The sequence below is a fragment of the Gobio gobio genome (genome assembly GCF_949357685.1).
Source record: "Gobio gobio genome assembly, chromosome: 10".
NCBI lineage: Eukaryota > Metazoa > Chordata > Actinopteri > Cypriniformes > Gobionidae > Gobio > Gobio gobio.
The window spans coordinates 1,980,524-2,007,518 of NC_137116.1; the positions used below are offsets into that span (position 1 = coordinate 1,980,524).

The following is a 26,995-nucleotide window of genomic DNA, read 5'->3' on the forward strand; positions in this document are numbered from 1 at the left end:
TCGCAAACGATCTTTCTTTTGAACCGGTTCTTTATAGTGAACCGAATCAGTTCACCAAATCGGACTGAATCGTTCTAAACGGTTTGCGTCTCCAGTCAGCGCTGATCCATAATTTACTAAAGTTACTAACTTTCTGACATGAGTGACAGTCCCTCCGACTAGAAATAGACTAATATCCTGAAGTATATGCTGTAACTAAAACAGTTCACTGAACTGAGACTGACAGAACCGATGTGAAGTGAACTCCGGTCCATCCATCTCTCTGGCAACAGCTCGTGCCTGCTCGTGCCTCGTAGACCTCGTTAAACCACACCCCCTCCGCTCTTATCAAATGCAAAGATGTCAGCCAATCACAACAGAGGGCATTTTACTGAAGTCTCACAGCAGACACGCCTCTCGGAGCAGGGCATTCAGCCACAGGGCAAACAGCAGTATAGAAAAAATGCCTTTTATTTCTAAATTATGACATTTTATGATGTAAAAATCATACTAACAATATAAGTACACCTCAGGAAACATTATAAAATAATAGAAAAATGCCATGCCATGGGACCTTTAAACACCATATTAATATTAAAAACAGGATCCAGAAAAGCAAATATAATAAATAAAAAAATACATGCAAACAAAGTGTGCAGAAAATTATAGATCTTTAAATTAAAACAAGTAAAGTATTGGATGCAATGTTAAAGGACAACATTTCCGTAATTATCGTCAGTATGTCTCAGGCCTTGAAGCTAAACAACACTCCTGTCCAGTTTACCTGTCCACAAGTACCAGGTCATCCCGTAGCAATGCACACTTTGCTTTAGGCCACATGACACACACAAGACTCCCAGCATCCAAATCCTCATCCTGATGTAATGCATGGGCCAACTGGTTCACCGTCTGCCAACACACACACGCAAACACATAAGCATTACCACACAGTTTAAACAGTAATCTGACTATTTAAAAATGAACTGAAATCCTGAAGTCCTGTCATGGAAAACATCATTTTACTCACTCTTTTCAAATACACATGACTTACGGTGCAGAAGTCACAAGCACAGAGGTTAGTCAATCAAAATAGAGATCTCTAGAAATAAAGCTAGGGATGGGCCAGAATGGTCGTATGTGTGACCAACACCTGAGTAGTCGATTAGTAGGGATGAATAGTTTAATAATTTTAGCACAGATGATTTTAAAGGTGCAGTAAGCTATTTCTGAAAAACCCTGTTGAAAATGGATCGGACCAAGCGCATACACTCAAGAGACTGGAAAGAGAGATGGCCGAGAGACATTACAAAAGGGAAAAGGTCAGAGGAATATCACTGAATATAGGGTTATAATCAGGCAAGAGCTTTAGGACCTGTGTTAATATTAGCCAACTAAGTGGGAAGGCCTGGAAACAGACACTGAGATAGCGTTGTTTCTGCTCCATACATGAGTAACATTGGTTTTGCTATGTTTCATAGAACCTAGATATGCTAACAATACAGTTTTGAGTGTCATTGTTTATCTGGACCTTGTGTCCTGTGGGCGATTAATAGGGTTGACAACCAATAATGATGGGTTCTGGAAAATAACTGGTTCTGTTTTTGTTTTGTTTTTAAATACCGGAACCGTGTGAAACTCATAACTGGCGACGCGCTAGGAGCGTATCCTAGTAGTAAGAGCCATGTGATTTCCTTGGAAAAAACAGATGGAATTGCGGTATCCAAACCGCACAAAAACTGCAAATTAAATATGAAGTCTGCATGTTTTGGGTGCCTGTGATACCCCTTTTCCACAAAAGCAGAGCCAGAGCTAGATCGGAGCCAGAGCCTAGTTTCAAATCGGTTCTTTGTGTTTCCACATGAAACATGAAACATGTTTTGAATGAGCAGTGTAGTTTCGTCTGCATCACATACTCATGTTCGTGTGATGCTATAGCGGTGTTTCATTGTCTGCCATCTCACTAAGAAGACACGAATACATGAACTTCTCCGTATCTGCTCTGAAAGTCACTTCACCAGCATTTCAGAGTTTTTTTTGATAAAAATATCGTCAGATACAAACCGAAACTCAAAGGTCTTATACTACAATCCGACAAAATAAAAGTCCAGTTTAATTCGAAATTGTGGCAAAAATATACTACCATTGTATACTAAAATGTAGGCTACTTCTCGGAGTAGGAGTAGGAGGAGTAATAATAATAAATATATTAAAACATTAACCCTCTGTGGGTATTACTCTCAGTAACCCAATGTATACAGTAAATAAATGTTGCAATGTTTTGTTGTAATTTTTTTTATGTGAATACATTTGAAAAGATTTTTACTACATTTTTATTAAATCCTAAATCCATAACAGAATCCATAACAATTAAAAGAAACAACACTACCATACCCCTGTACAGTACGTCCCAATCATCACCAGATAATCAAAGTTCTAAAAAATTTGTTGAATTGGTTGATTTTATGGTTCTGTTAAAATCATTTCACAGAAACTAATGAATACAATTTTTTTGAGTATGTGCATTATATTTCCTAATAATAATTAATGGAATCGGAACCGGAAACAGAACCGTTAGGCAGATTCGGAACCAGAACCGGAACATTTCTTACGATTCCTGACCCTAGCGACAACAATCTCTTGCTTTTATACTCTTGTGCACTGTTCATGTTCATTTTCATCTTGTCGTTTGTTCTTCATCTTCACTTTATTTTTCGTGAAGCATTAATTTGCCTGCTTCAGCTATGATAAAGAGACATAACCTTTTGCATTGCATGTTCGTGCATTTTGAGACGCAGAACAATGAAGGGAGGGGTGTGTTTGTTTTGCTTACTGCACCTTTAAAGGGTGCCATAATTCTCACATAACTTCTCAGAGCTGTGCTTTAGTCTACTGAAGGTCAGCACTTAAAAAAACATCTCTAAAAAGTTTAGCCTCTTCATTCATCTCATTTAAAGCAGAATCAACATGTTTATTTCTGAGTCAGTTGACGATTCTTTATTGAGGTGATATATTTTTTGTTTTGTTTTGTATTTTACTGCATTACATTTCGATTTTATTTCTTATTCTTTTCATGTAATAGAGATCAAATGGCTGGTCAGTTCTGTAACAATCAGTGGAAGTTGCTTCACTTCCTGTCAGTGTTTGTAGGTGTTGAACACCTTGTTGCAAACCTGCTGATTCCGGTTTGAAAGTAAATGGAGAAGGGGGAAAAAACTCCAGGGTAATAAAACAAACAAATCCAACAAAGCTTCATTCAATAAAAGATAAACTAAAGCTTATCAGAGGCCTTAGCATTGGGCGACACATGGTTAGAGGCAACCATGATCGTCAAAACTAGGCCTATTAAAACTCTGGGTTGCTGACAAATTTTACAAATCGGTAGGTGTGAGATTATCAACCTAAAAACCTGGACAGCCAAACATCCTTGGTTAAAAATAGAGTTGTGCCAATAGACGATGATATTGTGTATAGACGATAGTCAAGAGATGGCTGATGCCTTTGACGATATGAAGAAAATAAGTGGCTGGTTTCCCCATTAATGTACTCATTTACCGCTGAATCGACTCGCTGATTCATAACGCTTCGAAGCTTCATGATGCCTTGTTTTGAAATCGTCATCACCATGCAAGTCGTTATTTAGTTTTTTTTTGCATAAAGTTATTTTAGAACCACTGTAGTGAGATGGACTTTGTAACGACGTCTTTAGTACCTTTTAAGGGTCTTGAGAGTGAACCGTGCCATTGTGCCAATGGAGGCCTTTCAGAGCCATCAGATTTCAACTAAAATATCTTCATTTCTGTTCCGAAGATGAACGGAGGTCTTACGGGTGTCGAATGACATGAGGGTAAGAAATTAATGACAGAATTTTCATTTTTGGGTGAACTAACCCTTTAATCAATACATCACAATATAAAAATGTGACAGTATGCATCGCTGATGTAAACAATATGATTTGCGATAGAGTTGTTTTATGCAATGCTCAACTTGCTGTAATTATAAGGTAGATAATTCACCCAAAAATGTAAACTCTGTCATCATGTACTCACCCTCCTGTCATTTCGTTTAACTTCCAAACACAAATTAAGATATTCTGTATAAATCCGGAGAGATTTCTGTCCCTCCATTTAAAGTCCATTCCTTTCAAACTTAAACGAACCAATAAAGGCCTCGTAAAAATAACTAATCAAGTGTCTAATCCAAATCCAAGTCTTCTGAAGAGACACGATGGCACGATGTAACAGATTTACAACGACGCACATACTGTAGTAAACACGGATGTTCAAATGATTGCGTGACGCGCGAAAACAACATGAGAGTGAGTAAATGCAGATTTTGACTTTGAAAAAAATCATGTTTACAGCCTGGTACAACTTGTGGTTTCAGTCTATATATCTAATTTTGCTCTTCATGACAACTGTGAGGGGGGAGAATTTTTTTTAGCTCATTCGTTTACATTATATAAAGCCTTAAAGTTCTGCATAATTAAGGGGGCGTGGCCACTTTGAGTGACAAGTGTATAGAGGGTATGCACGTGACGTCACCTTCAGCTGGAGTGACTGCGGTTACACCACATTGAGTGGCAAAACGACAGCATTGGTTTACAGCGTGAATGCCGCAAAAAACACACAAAACAAGGCTCGACGCCAGAGGGGATCCCATGGACATCCCTGTGCCCCCCTCCGGACCGAGGGAGATGGATTTGATAATAGCGTGTCATTTTCGCACTCAAACCACTGCCCAGGCAGTGCACTGGCACTCAGGATATACTGCTTTGGCGTATTACTTTTAGAGGGAAAAGCTGCCCAACACTGCTGATCTAGGATCTGTAATCCACTGTAAGAAACTGTAATAATAGCATCTTATTAGCGATGATTTGGCAAAAGAGACAGTGCGTTTCTGTATTTCCACTTGTCAAATGATTAAATTTCCAACGCGTTTCCCCTTCGGTGAGTAATGTAGCCAATCACAGACATGTTTATTGATTTCTAAAAACGCAATGGCCAATCACAGGTGTTTACACTAGAATCCACTCACAGCTCGAGTTGTCCAGTTCTGCACACACGCTTATCCTCTCTAATAAAGTGTAGACATATAAGAGATTCATTGTGCTGTCAGCTTCACTGATTAATATAACGGAACTCTGTGAGATCGCGGTCATTGAATGGTTGACAGCTTTTAGTGATTATAAAGGGAGCACTATTTGCGCGCAATATATTCAGAATTTGAATAAAACTTGACAAGCGAACACATACAAACTTTAATACATAGACCCATATCCGCATATACATGCGGGATTCACTCTCGAAATTGTGATGACTGACAGTGATATTTATGTATGGAAATCAGGCTCATATAAATGTCAGGAAAACACGATTCCAGGCTGCATGTCATTCATGGGTCACTGGATCTTTGCCAAGTTGTAAAGAACACTATATCGAGTCCAACCTTTAGTTTAAACTGATAACTGTTTGTTTTACTCGCGGTTTCCCCTATTAACTCCAGTTACGCAACAGCTCTTCTGCCACTCAGTCCCCGCTGACGGGGCGTGTTCCGGCGGGAAAGTGACATTGATGCATACCCTCTATTGCCGTCTGTCTGCTGTCTGTTAGTCTTCACGTCACCTCAGCTCCAGCCACGTCCCGCCTCTTTGCCCATTTTCTGTTATCCAGGAGTGACGCGCTGCCAAGATGGCAATGGCCAGCTCGACCCTACTTTACGCTTCAAAACTGATCTTCAGAATCCTATGGGTGACGTCCGGTTTTTTTTTTCAGTCTATGGCTGGAACGGCACTCTTCAAAGTGAAAGCGCAAACATCATTTAAAGTGGCACTCCTCAAAGTGAAAGCACAACTCCACCAGCAAAGTTTGCAAATTGCTTGTGTGATATCCATGGGCTCATATTTTGGGTAAAATACTTCCTATACAACGTTTTTCTTTATCAACAACTGCATCTCTACTCGCAAAATGATAGACGATTCTCATTTCCTATGAACTAAGTAATTCATTAATTAATTAAACAAGTAAATGAATGATCAAATGTACACTTTTGCACCCCCACCCGATAATATTATGTATCGCCAATCTCACAGGCTGGCGATAGAACATTATGACTATGGAGCATATCGCCCAACACTAGTTGCAAGCATACACCACAGAGTAAAGGATCACAAGTAATAAATCTACAAGACTTGGGGAACTGTATGACCTTTGGCCCACTCTTGGGATGGAGTGCATGTGTTTATGTCATCATTGTGTGTACATGCAGTCAGCCAGGACAGAAATGGCCGCTTCCAGACACTGCGAAAAGCATTAAGAGAACGACTGCGTCCCACATCCTGATGAGTGCATTGTGTATGCACGCACACACACACACTCAAAAACATCTATCATCCAGATGCTATCATCCAGATGCTCAGTTCACATTGTCTGTAGGCTAATTAGGCTAAATTTAGCTAATGACCATTGTTCTGTATGAATATAAGTCATCATAACCAAGTTAGGACTGTAGACAAATCCCAGATGTCACAAAAGGACACCAGGCAATCAATGAAACGTGTTAAGGTGCGGTCACACTGCACTTTTTATTCCATTGACTTCCGTTAAAATTTTTGATCCATCTGCATATCGGCTTTAGCATGAAAAAGGACGATATAACAAACAGATTGTTTATTAATTAACGGTGTGAAGGAACTGAGCTGTATAATGTCTGTTGCATAATCCAAGATTATAATGTAATATTCCTGCTGCGCTGCTGTCTGCGTTTTAATGTTAATCAAAAAAAATTTGCTCACTACTGTTCACTAAATAACTTTTATAAGGATTCATTTCCACGATGCAGAAAGCGCAGACGGAATCCAGTCATAAAAACGTAATTTACTGAATAGTGGAGTGTCACGGAATTTGTCAAAGTTTTGATGAATAAATAAAATGTAGGTCAGTACACTTATACTAGTGACATATACTAGTGTCTGTGAATATTAAACCGCAAAAAGACTACTTAAATATGAATCCTGCATGTTTCTGTGTCTCCGTGTGAATGAATGGCACAGACGTGCGGTTTCATTGACCTCACACACACACTCTGAAACGTTTTTTCAGCCTCTGCCACCTCAAGATATATATGAACCTCATCTTCAGTCACTTTATAAGCATTTTACCGTTTCATTTGACAAAATCTATCGTCATAAATCATGATCACACTGCACGCACACAGAAACTCAAAGGTATTCATAGCAACCCATCAAAATAAAAGTTCAGTTTAACAATGTAATTGTGACAGAAATATATTAATGCTGTACAGTAGAATTTAGCTACGTCTCAATGTAATAATAATATATGCATTTAATTTATACAGTGAAGAATATGCAGTGTTATTTAACATTTGTTTACTTTATTTCTGTACTTGGAAACTGTTTACCTACCTAAAAAGCACTGTTTATATCATATGTATCTTTGTTCTGTATGTATTTATGTATTTATGTTGGCCTGCTGAATGTTAAATGGATCCAGTCTATGTTCATTAGAAATTATTTGATAATGAAGCAATAAACTAGCTAGGGGGCTATAAAATAATGTATGTTTTTTTTTTTTTTAAACATGATCAAAACACTATTTTAATGACAAATTATTAAATTTGAAATAAGAGGGCAAGTGACAAATATCAGTATCGGCCAATAATTGTTTGTTAAAATCGGTATCAGCCCCCCAAAAAATCCTATCGATGCATCCCTAATTCAAATGCATGTGAATGCGTCAGACCAGAAATGCCGGCGTTTGAAACTGAACTCTGACCTGCAAATTCACATCACGTGAAGACTTGTGACCAGTAGAAGATCGGCACTCTTAGCTGAATTAAATGAACAATATTTTTGCAGTAAAGTCGAGTAGACCGTATATTTTTTACATTTTGAGTGTATTACATTTAGTCACTAGATGTTTCCATCCAAAGTTGCAAATTAAACTTAGAAAATTGGAATATTGTATAAAACACGTAAGGAATAATTAGAGAACAATTATTTCCACTTAAGGCCAATTCACACCACACAGACAAACGGCAACAAACTATTTGGCCGTTGGATTTAGAATTTTATGAAAAATAACTCATGTTTACACTGCCCCAACAGACGCCAACAAACGTTGATTAAGCACGTTCAGTCGGGTGAACAAACCCCGACCAACAGATGTATGGGTAACACACTGATCCGAAAAAACCCAACAAACACATTTGTTGGCGTTTGTCTGTGTGGTGTGAATTGGCCTTTATACTACGGTTCTGGTTCATTTATTGTTTTAGGCTTTAAGCACCTTTGCAATAAGTCAAATAAAGTGGCAAAGTGATATGGAACGGTCATGCGGTCAACAGACCTGGAACTACTTCATAGCTATGCGTTTACTGGAAAATAAATGCACACCTTTAGAATGCTGTCAACTAATCAAAATCAAGCATTCAACATCCCTGTGGGTAAAATTGCGAATAAAGCACTATTTTCATCCCATGCGCAGATGAAGAAAAGAACGCACAGATGAAAAACAATATAATAAACGCTGCCATGTTATCCTACGTGCCTGATGTTTGGAAACGCAATCGTGCGAGACAGTTCTGGGAGTCCAGCTGGTTAATCCAGTTATCCAGCCACTTGATCTGTTGAGGCAAAGTCACATGAAGTTTGTTGCCAATCCAAGAATTGATTTGGTAAATGTGTTTCTATCATAGTTCATGTGGATGATTTGAATTTGTTTTTTTTATTAATTGAGCACATTTTATGCGCAGTTTTATATTGTATGCACATCTTGACACTTCCATCCAGTGTTATGCGATATCCTGAAAGTCACACGAAAATATGTGGATGGAAACATAGCTATTGTTAGCTGCTTAAGTTATGCTTCATCTATTGTTGTGCAATTGTACAAGACAAGTCTTTTTGTTTTTCACTATATCAACCTATACATTTCATTAGTCTAATTTCTGAATGTTTGCCATATTTGTCTAATTGTGTCTTTTTCCTACAGTAAACAATGTGCTATAGTGAGCACAAGTTTCCTTCAACCCTGTATTATATCAATGCAGAGGAAAGGTCATGAGACAAGTCCTAAATGACAAAAACGTGCGACAGCTGGCAGGAAAAGGTCCCTGACTCATGTGGGTGTAATTATAGACCGGAACTCATGAACAGTCAGCCAAGATCTAGAGACATTCATTCAACACAACACTTGTTGCCTTATTGCTCATCACAGACCACATCTGCTCATTGTTTTCTAATTTAATCACACTGTATGATCCAAAAAATTGAAGTACAATCAATTGTATTGCATGACTGTACAGTATTGTATTTCGGTATCAGCCAAAAAAAATGTTTGCACACAACCTTTACTAATATTACTTCATAATATTAATTTAAATCATTCAAAATATTACATTTTTGGAGTAATGTTTTATTATTTTTTTAAACATTTAAAAATTTTCACAAACAAAGCAGCTTGCAATCAGGGGCCCGTTCTTCGTACCTCGCTTAATACATCTAAGATGATTTGACAGATCCCAGATCTTTTAATCGTGATAACTGATCTCTGGCTAATTTGGTTCTTCAAACGAATTTGCGGATTGGATTAAAATATCTGGATTAAATGATCTAAGATCACTGCGCGTTCTTGTGTTCCCTGAAGAGGGCAGATGCATCGATACTCGAAACCATGATCAGCAATGCAGCGATTGGCTGGCGTCAAGACAGCAACGTAATGACATCATATAATTAAAAAGCCACCTGGCAAAAAAACTTGACAAATTACACAAAAAAAACCCACGAATTTCTGAACGTTTATAAGGAAACAGCCAAACGACCAAACCAACATAAAAGTTATAATAGATAAATGATAAATGTTTTTTTTTTACATGATTACCAATTATTTATATTCACGATTTTATACAGTATTTGTACACCCTTTACATTTTTATTTCAAATGTTGTCATTTAATTTTTAATTCAATTTGAAGCAGATTTGTAACGTGACAGTATTCAAGTTTCTTATGGGTCAAGATCAAATTATCAAATTATCCTCTCTTACGCTGCATCAAGCCACTCCCATAATATCCGTGATCACTTAATGCACGGCTCAGATTAACTGTACAACATGTGTGTAAACCAATAAAAATAAAATTATATAAAATAATTATTCCATCACAAATAAATCGCTCAATCAAGTGGCTGTCTATAGTATTATACACAACATTATACATTCTCATATACATAAACATATACAATATAACATTTTTATATTATTATTTAAAATTATTATTATTGCCCCTGGTTCAGTAATGCACTCTTGTAATAAAGTAGCAGTGGCTGGGACAGATTTTAAGTATCACCTCAAGATGCAATCTAATCCTGTTTACATTAAATAAGCCTGCTCGCGAGCAGGTTTAAGCTTACGGACCTGTTACTATGACAACAAGTCCAGGATGAGCTTCGAAGAGCCAAACAATCCGAGATCATGTCAAATCGTCAACAATCAAATCCAGCTAACTGAGTTAGCGAGGTACGAAAAACGGGCCCCAGTTCTCTCTAAGGCCCCGTTTACACTAGTGCGTTTTCGTTTTAAAACGCATAACTTTTGCAACAGTTATACCTGGTGTCTACACTACTCCGGCATTTTCGAACCTCGAAAACGCATACTTTTGAAAACGCTGCAGACCCCTGCAGAGATCTTTTCTGAAATGCAATGGAAACACCAGTGTAGACAAGGATCGTTTTCATTATAAAAATCAGTTTTGAAACGAAAACGCACTAGTGTAAACGGTGCCTAAAATATATCACACTTTTATGCCCCATTTACACTGCAAGTCTTGATGCCAAATTCCAATTTGTTATCTAAATCTGATGTTATTGAAGACCAGCTTACATCATCTTTTAAAAGTGACAAGGGGTTAAACGGATCGTAGTTGATTAGTGTTCGGACCAGGCCCCAAGGCATGTGATTTGATATTTGCAAAGTTTAGCCATCATAGAGTAAAAGTTTATCTAAGTTTTGTCATTAATGTTAATCAAACAACAAAACATAGATTACAAAAGAACAAATATTGATCAATATTTAATTTATAATTTATCCGCTATCTGCAATTACACTATATACTGAATCAACCCAAGGTAGACGTTCTGCTTCTGACCAGGAAAAGCTTAGGCTGAAAAGGAAGTAAAAGCGGCACAATTTGCAAAGGATGGAGATCAAATGATAATACAAGATTTTGCTTCACGCACCATCTTTAAAGGTCAGCAAACCATTGGGTTGAGCCTTCGTCATCCCTTGCGCCACTGAAAAGAGTCATGTGATCAAGGTTTGCGTCCACCCGGGTTAACATCATTCACCACCGTCTCTTTTTCCAAATGAGGTACGACTCAAATCGACAGGGGAATATCCACTCTGTCCTCTTACATGGCAGGTGTAAATGCACGTTTCCGATTTATATCAGATTTATTTCCACATATGAATGAGGCCTGAAACCGATCTGAGAATATCGGAATCCATCTACTTTTTTCCTGCTTACACGTCATAACCGATATGTCACTTGAACCATGTAAATGCAGCCTTAGACACATTCACGAGATTCCCTGATTGTATAATGTCAGCGAAATTACCATGCTATTTACTAAAATGTTATGCATAATTGGTATCTATTGGTAAGTTAACAACAACACTCCAAGCATAAAATTAAGTACTGTGCATACAAAAAAAACATACTAAATATATACTTTGATATAACAACATTTATCTCGCCTCGTTCACCATCTTGGATTTATTTTCTTGATTTCCATTGGTTAGTTAAAGCCTTCATGTAAACACATCAATCAATCGGATTGAAAACAACAAAATTGACAATTACACTCACTAAGTATAAAGTTTAGGTTTCACACATACTTTCAGAATATGAAATTTGATTAATTCAGATTGACGAAAATTAGTGCATCGAAACGAGTGCATACTGAGCTTGTCGTAATGCAAACTGGCGTTGCCTTCTTTATGAAGGACACTTGATGCTGATTTACTTGACACTTGATTATGACCAACATGGCCACAATTTTAGTCTCAGTGTTCATGAAATCTGTAAGAACTCAAGAGTAGCTCTACAGGGTGTCTTCTCACTTGTCAGACTGAATAGATTACACACCCTTATTAACACCTACAGGGAGCAAAGCTCATTTATGGTTGCTATGGAGAGATGCACTGTGTTATGCAAGAGGCCAATTCCCTTTCCCAATCCCATTGTATGGGTCTTATCTGACTCAAATTGTTAGACACACCCAAAGACTCAAACAAGAGCGAGCCAAAATCACTTAGCAATGACTTAATGACAAATAAGAAGGTAGAGTTTTTACTTTAACACTCTTTCTTTCATCCGATCCTTCGGTGAGCAGGAAAGCCTCATTGCCATCTGTGCCTTCCACCCGTAAGAAGCAGTTGGTGGTGTGTCCGATTCCAGATGGCAGCACTTTGTCCCAGAGCATGGCGTTAATGACGGAGCTCTTTCCATTACTGGTTCTGTAAATGCAAAAGGTGTGACTTAAACCCAAAGTAATTCAGTTTTGACATGAGCGCTTAAGCTGACAGCATTCTTGTCCGAGTTCCGCTCTGGCTTGCGTACGTGAGATGTCATTTTAGCATTTCATCACAGTCCTAGGGCTCCAGACTAACATTTGAGAGCAGTGGCATTGGTGTCACCAAGTTCTACTGATGGTAGAATGGTGGCGCCAGGAAATGATATCGGTCCGAGCTGATAAACTATGCACTGCGCAGCTCAAACGAGAAGCATGGTTTCTTTTCGTTTGCCGTTTGATGTTTTTCATATGCAAAAGAAATGGCAGCTCTTATCAGTTGGACAACGTGTTGGTGGCACCAGTGCGACATCAAAAATTAGTTGCATCAGCAAGAAAAAAAGATTGCAAAATGCAACCATTTGGTCAGTCTGGAGCCCTGCAATCCACTGATGTCTGCGTGCAACCTGATTTTGTGACCGCATGGACAGGTGATTTGATAAATAACTTGATTCCAAGGAGCTCTAAAAGAATTTAAGAATGTTTATCTGAGGCTAAAAGAGACATCCTTCATCTGAAGTAACACCACACGCTTCATGTGTTGATGGTTCCACTGCTGTATACCTTCTACAAATGTTAAATCTCTATGGGAAAAAAACTGCAGCGATTTATTCATTTATTTATAGCAGTGTTATTTACAAAGCTTTCTGTATAGATTTTTTATAAAAAGAACTTTATTAACATTTATTTAGCTCTAACAAGTAATAAGTACAGTTTTTGCTACTAACTGAAAATAAATACAATTCAATATAATAATTCCTGCACAGGGGAGAGACTTTGTGTTGTTTCCAAACAAAGGAGAGGAAAGGCTATCGGCCAAAATGAGCATATCAGATATCAGCAAAAATCCAATGTCATGCATCCTTATTACACGTTCATCTGTGCAGTGGATGGAGCGAAACGTGGGAAATATTGACCCCAATATTAATGTCTTTGTACTAGTTTACACCAGAGTTGCATGTTTTTCTTAACTCCCTCACACAAACCCTCGTCAATGTGGACAGCTATTGTTGTTGCTGTATCCAGTAGTTTGTTTTGTTATTAGTCTCATCCGTTTCTTTTTCAACTGTGAACCCATGGACTGTGGCAGTGTTACCACCTTCTCCACAATCTAATTAGCGCAAAAAAATGTTTGCACATATGCGAGCTGAGCGTACGGAGTAAGGGTAAGAGCGTACCTGTAAGGGTGTACTCACACTAGGCGCTCTGAACCATGCCCAAGCGCATTTGACCCCCCAAAGCCAGTTCGTTTGACAAGTGTGAGCAATCCATTATGTGCCCTACCGCGGTTCGTTTTGCCGGCCCTGGCCCGCTTGGAAGAAGTGGCCCAGAGCGCGGTACACATGCAGTGTGAGCGCGAACCATGCCAGAGCACGGAACAGCTATGCACTACTGTCATCATTATGACCGCAATCACCAAACTATTACTACTTGGATACACTTTTCGATTAAATCAAGTATATTTAGGTTTATAACGGCCCGGGTTCTCAACTTATTGATGAACATGAATTGTAGTTTTTGAGTAAAGCTGCAAATTCCTCCATCAAAGTCAGCTGCCTCCGTAATAATCTTCCGATACGTGCAGTGCAATCAAGTGAAAATCGCTGCGCGGCATAAATTATAAATCTATTAGGCAGTCGACTATTAGCTAAAGTGCTTTTCTTCCGGTCTTCTTTAAAACAAAAAGTTGCATTGTGAATGACGTAAGCGTGCTCCAGCCCGGTATGTTAAGTGCAAGTGTGAGTGCAGGCCAGCGGGGAAGTGGAGACAATTGCGCTCGGGCACGGTACAAGGCAACCGTGCCTAGTGTGAGTACACCCTGAGAAAATGTACTAAATGTACTAACCAATGGATGTGCCATTCGCGTTCTAACATTCGCGTTTTAGTAGTGCTACTCTGAACATGACACAAACTTTGAGTACATGCTGTGAGGGGCAATATATATGTACCTGCCAAAGAAGACCACCTTCATGTGTCTCCGGGACAAGACTTCCCCAATCCCTGCCACTTTGGACAGGTATCCCCGCACCTCCGCCACCTGCTCCTCTGTGGTAACAGGATCCAATTCTTCATTGCTGTAGGTTTCTGACATAGAAAAGAGACCAGTTCAACTACACTTGACATATTAAGTACTTCACCAGCAACATTAAGAACTTTTCATGAAATTTCCTGAGAAGAATGTCCTTAATATCTTCAAAAATAAATAATAAATAAATAAATAAATAAATAAAACCTCCAACTTGTCTTAAAGGATTAGTTCACTTCAAAATGAAAATTTCCTGAAAATGTACTCACCCCCATTTCAATATGTTCATGTCTTTTTTTCTTCAGTCAAAAAAAAATTAAGTTTTTGGAGGAAAACCTGCCAGGATTTTCCTCCATATAATCGACTTCAATGGCAACCAACGGTTGAAGGTCCGAATCAATGCAGTTTCAAAGGGCTTCAAAGGGCTCTGCATGATCCCAGCTGAGGAATAGGGTCTTATCTAGTGAAACGATCAGTCATTTTCAATAAAAAAAAAATAAAAAATATTATATATTTTTATATATATATATATATATATATATATATATATATATATATATATATATATATATATATATATATATATATATATATATATATATATATATATATATATATATATATATATATATATATATATATATATAATTAAGTGTATAAATACACTTTTTAACCACGAATGCGCAACTTCAGTGTTGTGATTCTTCACGGCGTATGACGTCATCACGTCGGAAAGGTCACTCATGACCTACGTGGAAGTACCGACCCAGTGGCGAAAAAAAATCCATGTACTCGTCTCCAATGCATGTTCTCCTCCAACTTCAAAATCATCTGACATCATTGTTTTACCTTTATCTTTGTAAATGCCATTTGATTTAGTCTTTGCACGTTCGTTTTAACACTGGGTCGGTGCGCCTACGTACGTCACGGCCGTGGCCTTTCCGACGTATTGACGTCACACCCCATGAAGAATCACAACACCGAAGCCTAGCATTCGTGGTTAAAAAGTATATAAATTGTTATTTTTTTCTTGAAAATTACAGATCGTTTCACTCGATAAGACCCTATTCCGCAGCTGGGATCGTGCTGAGCCTCTTAAGCCATTCGAAGCGTTTTGAAACTGCACTGATTTGAACTTTCAACCCATTCCAAATACTGGAATGTTTTATTCAAAAAACTTAATTTATTTTCGACTGAAGAAAGAAAGACATGAACATCTTGGATTACATGGGGGTGGGTAAATTATCAGGAAATGTTCATTTTAAAGTGAATCAATCCTTTAAATCCCCAAAGGTAAGATGTTTAATTAATTTATTGGGTTCTTTCAATAGTAAGCATCACAGCATAACATTACGCACATCCCTAGTAATAGTAATAATAGGTGGACAAGTATTCTGAAGTGATACCATTAATGGATAATGTTTTTGCTTGCTGAATTCGAAATTCAAGTAATGTAGATCTGGTTTTCCAGTCAACTTGACAACTACCCAATGGCACGCTAAAAGGCCTGTATTTTCGTGCGCGTTTATCGACGACGTTTTAACACCTCGTGACTAAACCGATGTGAGTCTGCACACCGACGCGCAAATCGGCAGACGTAAAAGCGCCATAAAAAAAAACGCCTTGGGTTCGTTTTTTTGGGTTTTAACGTGGCGCATTAAAAACCGGCTGACCAATGAGATCGGCTCTTTTGTTCACGTGCCTGGAGATGCTAAAGTTACAGTAAAACACTACTTGGTGGCGCTCAAGCACAAAACGGTCTTGCCGAGCACACATACATTGATATGACGAAGAGAAAATAAGTAGACAAAGAAGAAGATGAGCTGTTAATGCTGCTAGCCAGTTAACAAAAAGTGTGTGAATTTTGGCAAGCACGTAAATACTGTCTCTCTTCTTCTTCTGTGTGACAAGCGAGTCTCAGAAGCGTAAAGCGCCATCTACTGAATTTGCACTTTCACTCGGCGCATCGCCAGTGAAAATCACTTGGATGTGAACACAAACGGAGGCGATAAGCGCACGTGATAATCGTCCCAGTGTGCACAGGCCTTTAAACACATTTGTTTGTATGTGAATGCTATTTTACATGATTACGACATGAGTGAAGCTCAAAGCTTTGTTTGCTAAATAAATAATAGGTTAGCAGATGTTACATTGCAACCATGGAAACATTTGGATTTGTGAAGAATGAGAGAGCCCATAAATGTAAGCCATTTGTCAGCTTTGAATTCTGTTTTGCAATCTGGTCAGACGATTTTCAGCACATTTAACAATATTCCATGAGTTATTCCACTGAACATGGAATCTGTTCTTTTTCCTAATTCTTTACTTACATCATTTTCGCAAATAATATAAACGTTTCTTCCTTTCACTCACTTTTAAATTACTATTTTCGCCTTCTTTATAGTGGTGAAGTAGAAAAACTCTGTAGAACAGATACCTTTTTACTTACTAGTCCAATTCTATTTAACAAGTTAGCTTTGGCAATTTTGGCAAAAATATGACTGACCTCAAATAAACCTAATATATAATCCTTCCAGTAAAGACCTTGGCAGACTATTGAAACAAATGACAGGGCAGATTTGTGTTATTATTTGTAAAAAGAAAACCTGAGATGTTCATAGAAAAAAGCCTTACAGACATGATATGCTGACTAAGCCATGCTTTTTCCCTGAGCCTGAGCTGTCTCCCAGTTTGTTGCGTAACCTGTCTTTTTTATCAAAGGCATGCAAGTCGGTTTCTATTATCAGCTTGACAGATGCACAGCATGCAACAGTGCTTTTGAGGTCCTGAAACAAGGAGTGGGATGAACTGCCAAGAGTAATGAAAGGAGACACCTTCTAGAAAGGCTGAGCTTTCTTTGATGTAAGCCCCCAGCTGTTCAAAGATGCCGTTGATCTTCTTCTTGGCGGTGACGAAGTGTTTGAGCGGGGAGGCGTTAACCTCAGCCATGAGTCGCTTGTCCTTCTTGCCGATCACACTGGTATTGGGTCGCGGGAAAACCAGAGACATCTCACTAGAAAAGACAGATGGAGAAATTCATTTGAACTCGTTTTCAACGTTATCTAAATATCTTCTGGTGGCATTAAGACATTTAAGTATATAATAATTAAATAATATTTATAATATGATATTTATAATACTTTATGTCAAAAACTAAAGGTAAAGACTAGTTGTTGACTGACATCGGCCAATATTTGGCATTTCTTAATGGCGATAAGCTTGTCTGAGTTTAATGAAGACTTTTAGGTTGATGCACATTAGTTTACTGACATTTAGAACAGTGCCGTCTAATAAATTATACTGTTACAGAACTGTTGAACAAAGAAAATAACAGAGGCAAACTATAAAATACTTTCTCATAAACCCAAATAAAAATATAATTCAAACAGGTCTTTGAATGTCTAATAAACATTTAATTCACATACATTTTTTCATGCTGATTAGTGTACATTTCGTTAACGAAAATATGAAAAATCTCTCTCTCGCATGTGCGGATGATCTGAAAACACCAATAAACAAGTAAGCTGCATTTCAGCAATCTCCAAAAAGGACTCCTTGCGGATGGTGCTCGTGCTGACATCTTTCGGGCCTTATTACACTTCAGTCGTCAGATAGACGCACAATTAGAGCTGCAACTAACGATTATTTTTTCTGTCGACTAATCTAACGATTATTTTTTCGATTAGTCGACTAATCTAACGATTATTTTTCCAGATTAATCTTATTATTCTTTTTTACTGATTATTGTATTTAAAAGAGGGTAGTGAATTTGTATATTATTTTAACATGAAATCAATGAATGATGACAATATTAATTGTATTTCAGGAAGGGTAGTGTACATAGTATGCCATTTTATAATGAAATATATGAACAAAAGAAGCTTTTTAAACATAATATATAATGATACTATTCATCATAAAATGTATACAGAGTTGGCCTAATTAGGAAAAGTTGTTTACTATAGTAGTTGAGTATGATTTACTTATTGATTTGTGTCAATAGTAAACGAAAATGCACTTGTATTTATCTGCAAAAGGTTCACATACAGGAGCTTCCAGCATAGTGTTAATGTATAACTAGTCGTCTATTTTGAAGATACATGTGCATAAACAACGACTAAAGCTGCCAGAAGTTTTTGCCCAAACTTCAAAGACACATTTAAATTATTAAAGCTAGAGGCATATCTTAACTTTAATGTTACTTTAATCATGTAAACTACCTATATACAACAAGTTATTATGCATATGTGTTTGGGACAGAGCGGAACCAGGTCGCATTAACAGCAGATATATGCAGCCCATAATAAATAAAAGCACGAGACGTACTGAGGTCGGAGAAGAACCCCGGAAAATGTGACCGTCTGTTGCAATACACGCGCCACGGTTCAGCTGCTCGAGAGAACACTGGCAGCAGGGTTGCCAGGTTTACACAACAAACCCCACCCATTCATTACTCAAAACTAGCCCAAAACAAGCCCAATCGCGTTTCGGGGAGGTTCTCTGGTAAACATCGCGTTCGGGGGGTTAAATATGTGTATTTTTTTGCTTCAACCCGCGGACATGAGACACAGCCCGCGGCAACAGTGTAGAAGTAGCCCAATTCCGCGGAAAAAAGCGGACTTGGCAACACTGACTGCAGTGTGAAAGCTCCCGCTCTCCACGCGCACAGCTGCTGCTCTGCCACCGCGTGCAGTGTGAAACCGGCGTTACAGAGTGAACAAAGCACAGTTTTATTCGGCTTCTGTTTAAAGTACTCCTACACTTTTGAATGTCGCGGTCTGGCTTTATATGATAAATGATCATTTTCACTATGCCCGGGAGCAGAAGCTGCCATTATTCTAGATCTTCTGTTCCATTCTAGAACGTAAATAATGTCCCGCCGACGCGTCGACGCATTTCACGCATGTCGACGTATTTTCGTAGTCGACGTCATCGACGACGTCGACGCGTCGTTGCAGCCCTACGCACAATAATGACAAAATGCCCGTTGTGTGGAATATGCACGTTAACAGAGTTGGTTATTTCTTACATTAACGTAAACAGTTGGGTGAAAACCGGATGTGCGTCAGTATATTGGATCTGTGCATTCTGTTTTAAAGGGACAGCAGCATTATAAACTGCTGTCTATCTCATTAATGTTAATCAAACAACAACAATCACTCACTGCTCTTGACTAAATCACTTTTGTATCTTTAATAAGAATCAGTTTATATTTGATTCATTCAGTGAAGACTATGCAGTGCTTCAGTTATAAACTTGATTATTCAATTTCTGTAGTATCTCTAACTACATTATAAATACACCTACTGTAGCTGAAAAAACAGTCAAAAGTTTAGAAACATTACTATTTTTAAACATTACTTGACTTATGCTCATCAAATTTGATTAAAAAAAAGGGGGGAAAACAGTAATATTGTGAAATATTATTACATTTGAAATAATGATTTTATATTTGAATATACTCTAAAATATTATTTATTACTGTGATGCAAAGCTATATTTTTATCAGCCATTACTCCAGTCTTCAGTGTCACATGAACCTTCAGAAAGCATTCTAATTTCTAATATATTGATTTATTATCCAGTTGCACTGCTTAATTTTTTATAACCTATGATCATTTCTTCAGGATTCTTTGATGAATAAAAAGTTTTAAAAAAATAACAAACCAAAAAAACTGCATTTATTTAAAATATAAACATTTTGTAACAATATACACTACCGTTCAAAAGTTTGGGGTCCGTAATTTCTTGCTTTCTTTTTTTGAAAGAAATTAATACTTTTATTCACCAAGGATGTGTTAAATTGATAATAAGTGATAGTAAACATTTATATTGTTAGAAAATATTTCTATTTTGAACAAATGCTGTTCTTTTTAACTTTTTATTCATCAATGAATCCTGAAAAAAAAGTATCAGAGGTTCCAAAAAACTGTTCCAAAAGTTCCAAACTGTTCCATTATTGATAATAAATCAAGATATCAGAATGATTTCTGAAGGATCATGTGACACTGAAGACTGGAGTAAAGATGCTGAAAATTCAGCTTTGATCACATCAATAAATTATATTTTAAAAGTAAATTAAAATAAAACCATTATTTTAAATTGTAATATTTCACAATAATACATTTTTGTCTGTATTTTTTTTATCAAATAAATGCAGGCTTGATGAGCATAAGAGACTTCTTTCACACAAAAAAAAAAACATTAAAAAAATAGTAATGTTTCCAAACTTTTGACCAGTACTGTATATATCAGCTTTATATTGATTATCAGCCACCCTAGGGTGCTCACTAAGATATTGGAAATGGACAACAAAAAAATTCCATATCGGTTGACCATTATGTAAAGACAATATGCATTTCAAATTCTAAATAATTTGAATACAGGCCGGGAATACAGTCAGGGAATTAACAGCATTTTAAAGAGAACCATGAGTTAAATTTGAATAAAATCAGCAAAAGAAACCCCTTTGGTTTCTTTTGTTGATTTGATTCAAATTTAACTCATGGTTCTCTAGAAAGACATGGAATAGTAGCGCATTTGAATGAAGAAGCGCGCTTATTTAGTTCAACATATTTCCCCACTCTTTGTGTATTGACACTGAAGACTGGAGTAATGGCTGATAAAAATATAGCTTTGCATCACAGTAATAAATAATATTTTAGAGTATATTCAAATATAAAATCATTATTTCAAATTGTAATAATATTTCACAATATTACTGTTTTCCCCCCTGTTTTTTTTTCTCTTTCCTTGTTGGGGGCTGAAGGATTTGATGTTCACACATTCTAACCATTTAATCTTGTAAGGAGGTGAAACAAAGGGATTATATTACACCCACAACTAGACATGTGCCGGTAAACGGTAATACGATATACCGCAATAATGAACATGCACAATATTGTTATCGTGGGCACTTCAAAATACCGTGAATAATTATTTATTACGAATTATTCAGATTTTTAGAATGTATTTTAAGAATACTTTACCCATCAACCGTTTAAAATGAACAACGCGTCAAAGAGGAACAAAACACACCGTTCATGAGCCGAGCACATGGCGGAAGGCGTGAAGACACTGAAGTGCACATTCACTTTCAGACAGCAGAGGGCGCTGATGGAACAGCAGACATACAGCCGTTTCCCCAGTAACCACAATCCGGTGCTCGTCATCACATAACCTAATACTTAAAGACTTAAAGTCATTTTCAAACTTAAATTTTTTTTTTAAGTTTTAAATTACATGCCCTAGATATTGTTTGAATATGTTTTGACTGTTGTTCAATCACACACTTTACAATATGGCTCCATTATTTAACATTAGTTCATTCATTAACAAACTGACAATGAAAAATACTTCTAAAGCATGTATTAATCTTAGTTAAATGTACATTTCAGCATTTAAAAAACATTATTAAAATCAAAAGTTGTAACAGTATTATTTAATGGACCTGAGCTTACACTAACAGTTGCTTTTTTAAACTAACATTATCAAAGAAGAATAACTTCTGTAAAAATGTAGCTATTCGCTCTTTGTTAATGTTAATGCATTAACTGGCGAGACATTATTATAAAGTGTTACCTATTGTTCTTTATAATTATTTAGCACTTTAATCTGTTTCAAATATTTGTTTACTTTATACATTTTTGTGTATTGCTTTATTGTATTTAAATGTTTGGTTCTTTTGTTATAAGAACGTTTTTAAACCTGTTATAGTATGACAACACTTTTTTTGCAACTTTTTTTTTTTAAATATCGTGATAATACCGTATACCGTGATAAAAGCTTAAGCAATTAATCGCAACATGAAAATTTGATACCGGCACATGCCTACCCACAACACACGTTTTGCAAATGAATACATAAAATACGCAATTCAAACACTTGGAAACCCTCTCTTTCACATGCAAACACAACACTTCCTGAGAACTACTCTGAGAAAGAAAGAAAAAAAACATTCAGCTATGTTGTTGTCTAACAACATTGCTCAGTCAAAGCTATTGTTGAAGTCCCATGTGTTGATGGGAAATGCTGTGTCGTCCAAAAGAGCAGGGTGTCAACAACACATTATGCACAAGCTGCTCTAAATGTGCTAACTACAGTTTCTAGATGAGTTTTCTTTGATCAGTGAGGAGTTAAATAAAACAGTCACCCATACGACTCTAATCAGCCAAACAGAAAAAAGTATTGTCAATGCAAATAAAAAAAAAGGCAAATATCAGCCTTGGCAATAGGGCAAAACATATATCAATAATGGCCTTAAATAAATATTGTGATATCCGATTGTATCATCTACCTGAGCTCCGCCCTGCTGGAGACAACACTACAGGCATAACTTTATTTTGTTTAGTCTAACGCTCCCAACATGCTATAACAGAGCTGCCAACATTGGGGACTCTGCGCATGAGATATTCAAAGCACCATAATTTCTTCATCTGTTTGCAATAAAACGATCAATATATCTATCTATCTATCTATCTATCTATCTATCTATCTATCTATCTATCTATCTATCTATCTATCTATCTATATATATATATATATATATATATATAGTTATAATATATTCCGATAATTCCGATATGATTTTTGGGGGACGATACCAATTTTAACAAACAATTATTGGCTGATTCCGATACCGATAAATATTGTCATTAAAATAGATAGTGTTTTGATCATGTTTCACGTATGTTAATGTAACCACAGAGTCGTCTGTAAACAAGAGACTTGATTTGCAGACAGGATGAGATTACATGAACGAATGAAGCAACACACTAATGTGAGTAAAACATTTTTTTTTTTATATGCGATAGTATTGCATTGTTACAGATCGTTTCATATCTATGGATTATGTGTACGTGTCTAACAGAACATACTTTAGCACGCTGTCACAGGCTGGAGAATACTTTATTTGTGGTGTTCTTGGTTCATTACTGTCTTGATGTGCGTTATTCACTCTTTTGACTCGATATTTGAAGGGCGCACATGTGTACGGTTCACGGTTATATTCATCAATTGGTCGGGCCAAGTATCATTAATAAAAAAAATATCATTCCAATCAATCGCGGATGAGAGATGAATCATTGTATCGTTGTTTGATAAAGACATTTTGCTAGCCCTGGCTGTGGGCTGGGCGATTCATTCCGGTTGCCGTTTGCCACATGCTGTCACTGACAGGGGGACCAGAAGCTCATTAAATATGCAAATCTTATCCGATCCACGGGCGTTTACTTCAGTGCGGCACGCCCATCAAAACTGAGTGTGTCTTGAGAGAGCCTCAAAACCAGGTCAGAAAATAGCCTATTACTTATTCATTATGATGTTTTTGAATGTAAAAACCACGCAAACACAATAAGTTGACCTCAGACAACAGTATAATTTTTTTTTTCATGACCCCTTTAAGTATCCAAAAAAAATATTTTATTCATGCTACTGCATAAATGTGTGTATGGTAACTACAGGGCTATGTGTCAATGATCGTCTTGTAACTGGCCCAGCCCAACTTGGCAATATATCAGTCTACCACAAATATTATTCTCTCTCTTCATGGATGCAGCAGGAGCATACAGCATCACATTAAAACTTCATTCAGGATCATTAATCATTAAATGCTTCAAATTGCATTTGAGATTTAAGAGATCAAGAAAACGATGTAGGACTAAAAATCATCTGCACCAGAAAGACACACCAGCGGCAATATGAAAGTGTAATGATTCAATATAAAAACAAAACCGTACAAAAAAGAAAACTTGAGTTAGGTCTTCTTGTCTTCCACAAAAAAACTAAAGACATTTATTGGTCCTAATTTGCATACCATCAAAATAGTATTCAAAGTTAATTAGCATTAGTGCGTCCCAAATCTTAGTATGGTAAAATGAGTATTCCAAAGACACCATTATGGTATACTTTTTCCAGTTAGAATCCGAAGTGCAGATCTGTGCATATTCTAACAGCCACAGTAATATTGCCCATTGCGAGTTGGACAAGGATTCGATTAGAACTACAAAACATGAATAAAAAAGTGTTAAAAAAAAACTGATTAATTGACTAATTATTAATTATCAGTATCTAACCTGAGAAAAATATATTTATTCTATGTTATCCACACTACATTTCATCTGCAGTTGTGAACTTGTGATTTGGTCATAACTTTTAAATGCATCATAATGCAAAAAGCAAACAAAGGAGAGTCTCCGCATGAAAGAACCATAACTGGCAGATCAACGTGCTACTACAATCCTCTCCGAAACAGAAATTTAATTGAATGTGACAAGATGGTTGACAGGACAGTTTAAACGGTGACAGGATGCTTGTAACTAAGCGATGTAACGGAACTGTCCGTTAAAGACACAATTATGACGTATAGTATGTCCCAAAGCTTTCCTACTCTTCTGCTACACACTCAAAAGTATACTTTTCTTCACAAAAACAGTACATATTTTAGGGCATAGTATAAGTAGGTCAACTGGGACACAGCAATTGAGAGATTACTTCCTCAAAACAGGCCAAATTTGGACATCAGTTCATGAGCATTACCTCAGCTGTACACTATTAACATTCAGTGCTAGTAACGCCAGGGTTCTTCTGAACAACTGAATGGTGTCGTATTAAAGAGTCTGGACTTGCAGTTGGCGAATACGTGCACCACGGAGCATTCGTGTGCTCTGGAAAGTCACCTTCAATACACAGACGAAGAAGACAAATGCATGCCAGTAATCTGGACAATGTCCGCTGTGGTATGAAACAGCATTCTGTTTGTGCAAAAAATTACAAGGTTTGTTCTATTGACTCTGAATGTTAAAAACTATTAAAATCACTACATTCTATTAAGACTGTTTACTATCTATATATAGTATACTGTGTGTGTGTGTGTGTGTGTGTGTGTGTGTGTGTGTGTGTGTGTGTGTGTGTGTGTGTGTGTGTGTGTGTGTGTGTGTGTGTGTGTGTGTGTGTGTGTGTGTGTGTGTGTGTGTGTGTGTGTGTGTCAATATATCATGTCACAATATATTGCAATACAAAAATGCAACAATATGTATCGTGGATTGTGGCAATATGTATTGTGTATAATTACTATGCGAGGTCAGTACTACATTACACTACTATATAGCCTAATGCTGAATATAATATCTAATATTGCAAAGGGGGAATATTTGTGGGTCCTGATGCCAAATGTCTAATGTTACCAGTGAAAAGTGGCCTACATTATTTTAAAGATATCTAGTTAGTAGAGAGCAAGCATATTTGTCTAAAGTAATTCTGTATTTTCAGCTTCAGAATCATGAATATTTTTATTCTGGTGTCATCCTTGTCCTGTGCAATGGGTTACCAGCCAGCACCAAATCCATGCCTATTCATTTCCAGTCCCAATTTAATACCGAATTTAACATTTTAATCAACAGTACATTTTTTGTTAACCTTTTACCATGTCTAGGAGTATCGCAATAATATCGTATTGTGAGTTCAGTATCGTGATATGTATCGAATCGTGATATGAGGGTATTGTTACACCCTAATATATATTAGGGCTGTCGATTTAACACGTTAATTGGATAAATTATTAACGCATTTAACACACTTGCCCGCCCCAGACCTCCTTAGGTCATTGTCCATTTCATAGAGTTGACTGATGAAGAATATGATGAAGGGCAACAACTCACTGTGTGATAAAGCCTATAGAAAGCAGTTAGAATGTCCCTAAAATTCAAGATATGGGGCAAAAACGCCAGCTTTAGTCTCTTTACTGGGCACGTTTGTTGTGGTCATTTCTGAATCCGCGTTTTGATTGATTGATTGAATGAATGATGATTGATGTGATTGATGAATGATTCAATGGACCATAAAGAGAACCATTTACCATTTTAATAACGAGAACCATTTACATTTACCATTTTCATAAAGAGAGCCATTTACATTTACCATTTTCATAAAGAGAGCCATTTACTTTACTCCTGAATGAATCAGCCGTTTAAACGAATCGAGTGATTCAATGATTCAATGACTTACTCAATTCGACATTTACCGCCACCACCTACTGGCAGTTTAGTTTCTTATTTAGAGTATAATTTAAATAAAAATAAAATAAAAATAAATAAATAAAAAAATAATAAATGTTTTAAAATTGGTATGGTACTTTATTCTTAAAAACACTGTAATTTCATACCAACTACCCAAAGATTAAAACTGTAATATGCAAGTGCATATGAAAGCATCTGCTTGAATGAAAACGAAGCCAGTACACCTTAGTCCACAAAGGTTGTTCCTTATAAAAAATTGTAGCATCATGGTAACAACGACCTGCCAAAACACCATAACCACTACTGACAGTGTCTGTATACTGAAGATCTATGAATGTCACATAAATATGTCCTTTATCAAGCTCTTGATAAGCAGAGGAAACACTCCCTTTAT

The 26,995-nt window shown here is 36.9% G+C and overlaps 1 protein-coding gene across 2 annotated transcripts in view; it reads right to left on the reverse strand.

The window, feature by feature from the left end:
• Positions 1-26,995, reverse strand: part of mfn2 (mitofusin 2) — a 49,981-nt gene that overhangs the window by 21,276 nt on the left and 1,710 nt on the right. For both annotated transcript variants that reach the window (XM_079827683.1, XM_079827682.1), the window contains exons 2-5: positions 17,422-17,600; positions 14,511-14,646; positions 12,346-12,508; positions 764-888 (exon numbers count right to left, since the gene is read on the reverse strand). In XM_079827683.1, coding sequence (XP_079683809.1) covers positions 764-888; positions 12,346-12,508; positions 14,511-14,646; positions 17,422-17,596 — 599 coding nt within the window. In that variant the 5' untranslated portion in view covers positions 17,597-17,600. The remainder of the gene's footprint in view (positions 1-763; positions 889-12,345; positions 12,509-14,510; positions 14,647-17,421; positions 17,601-26,995) is intronic.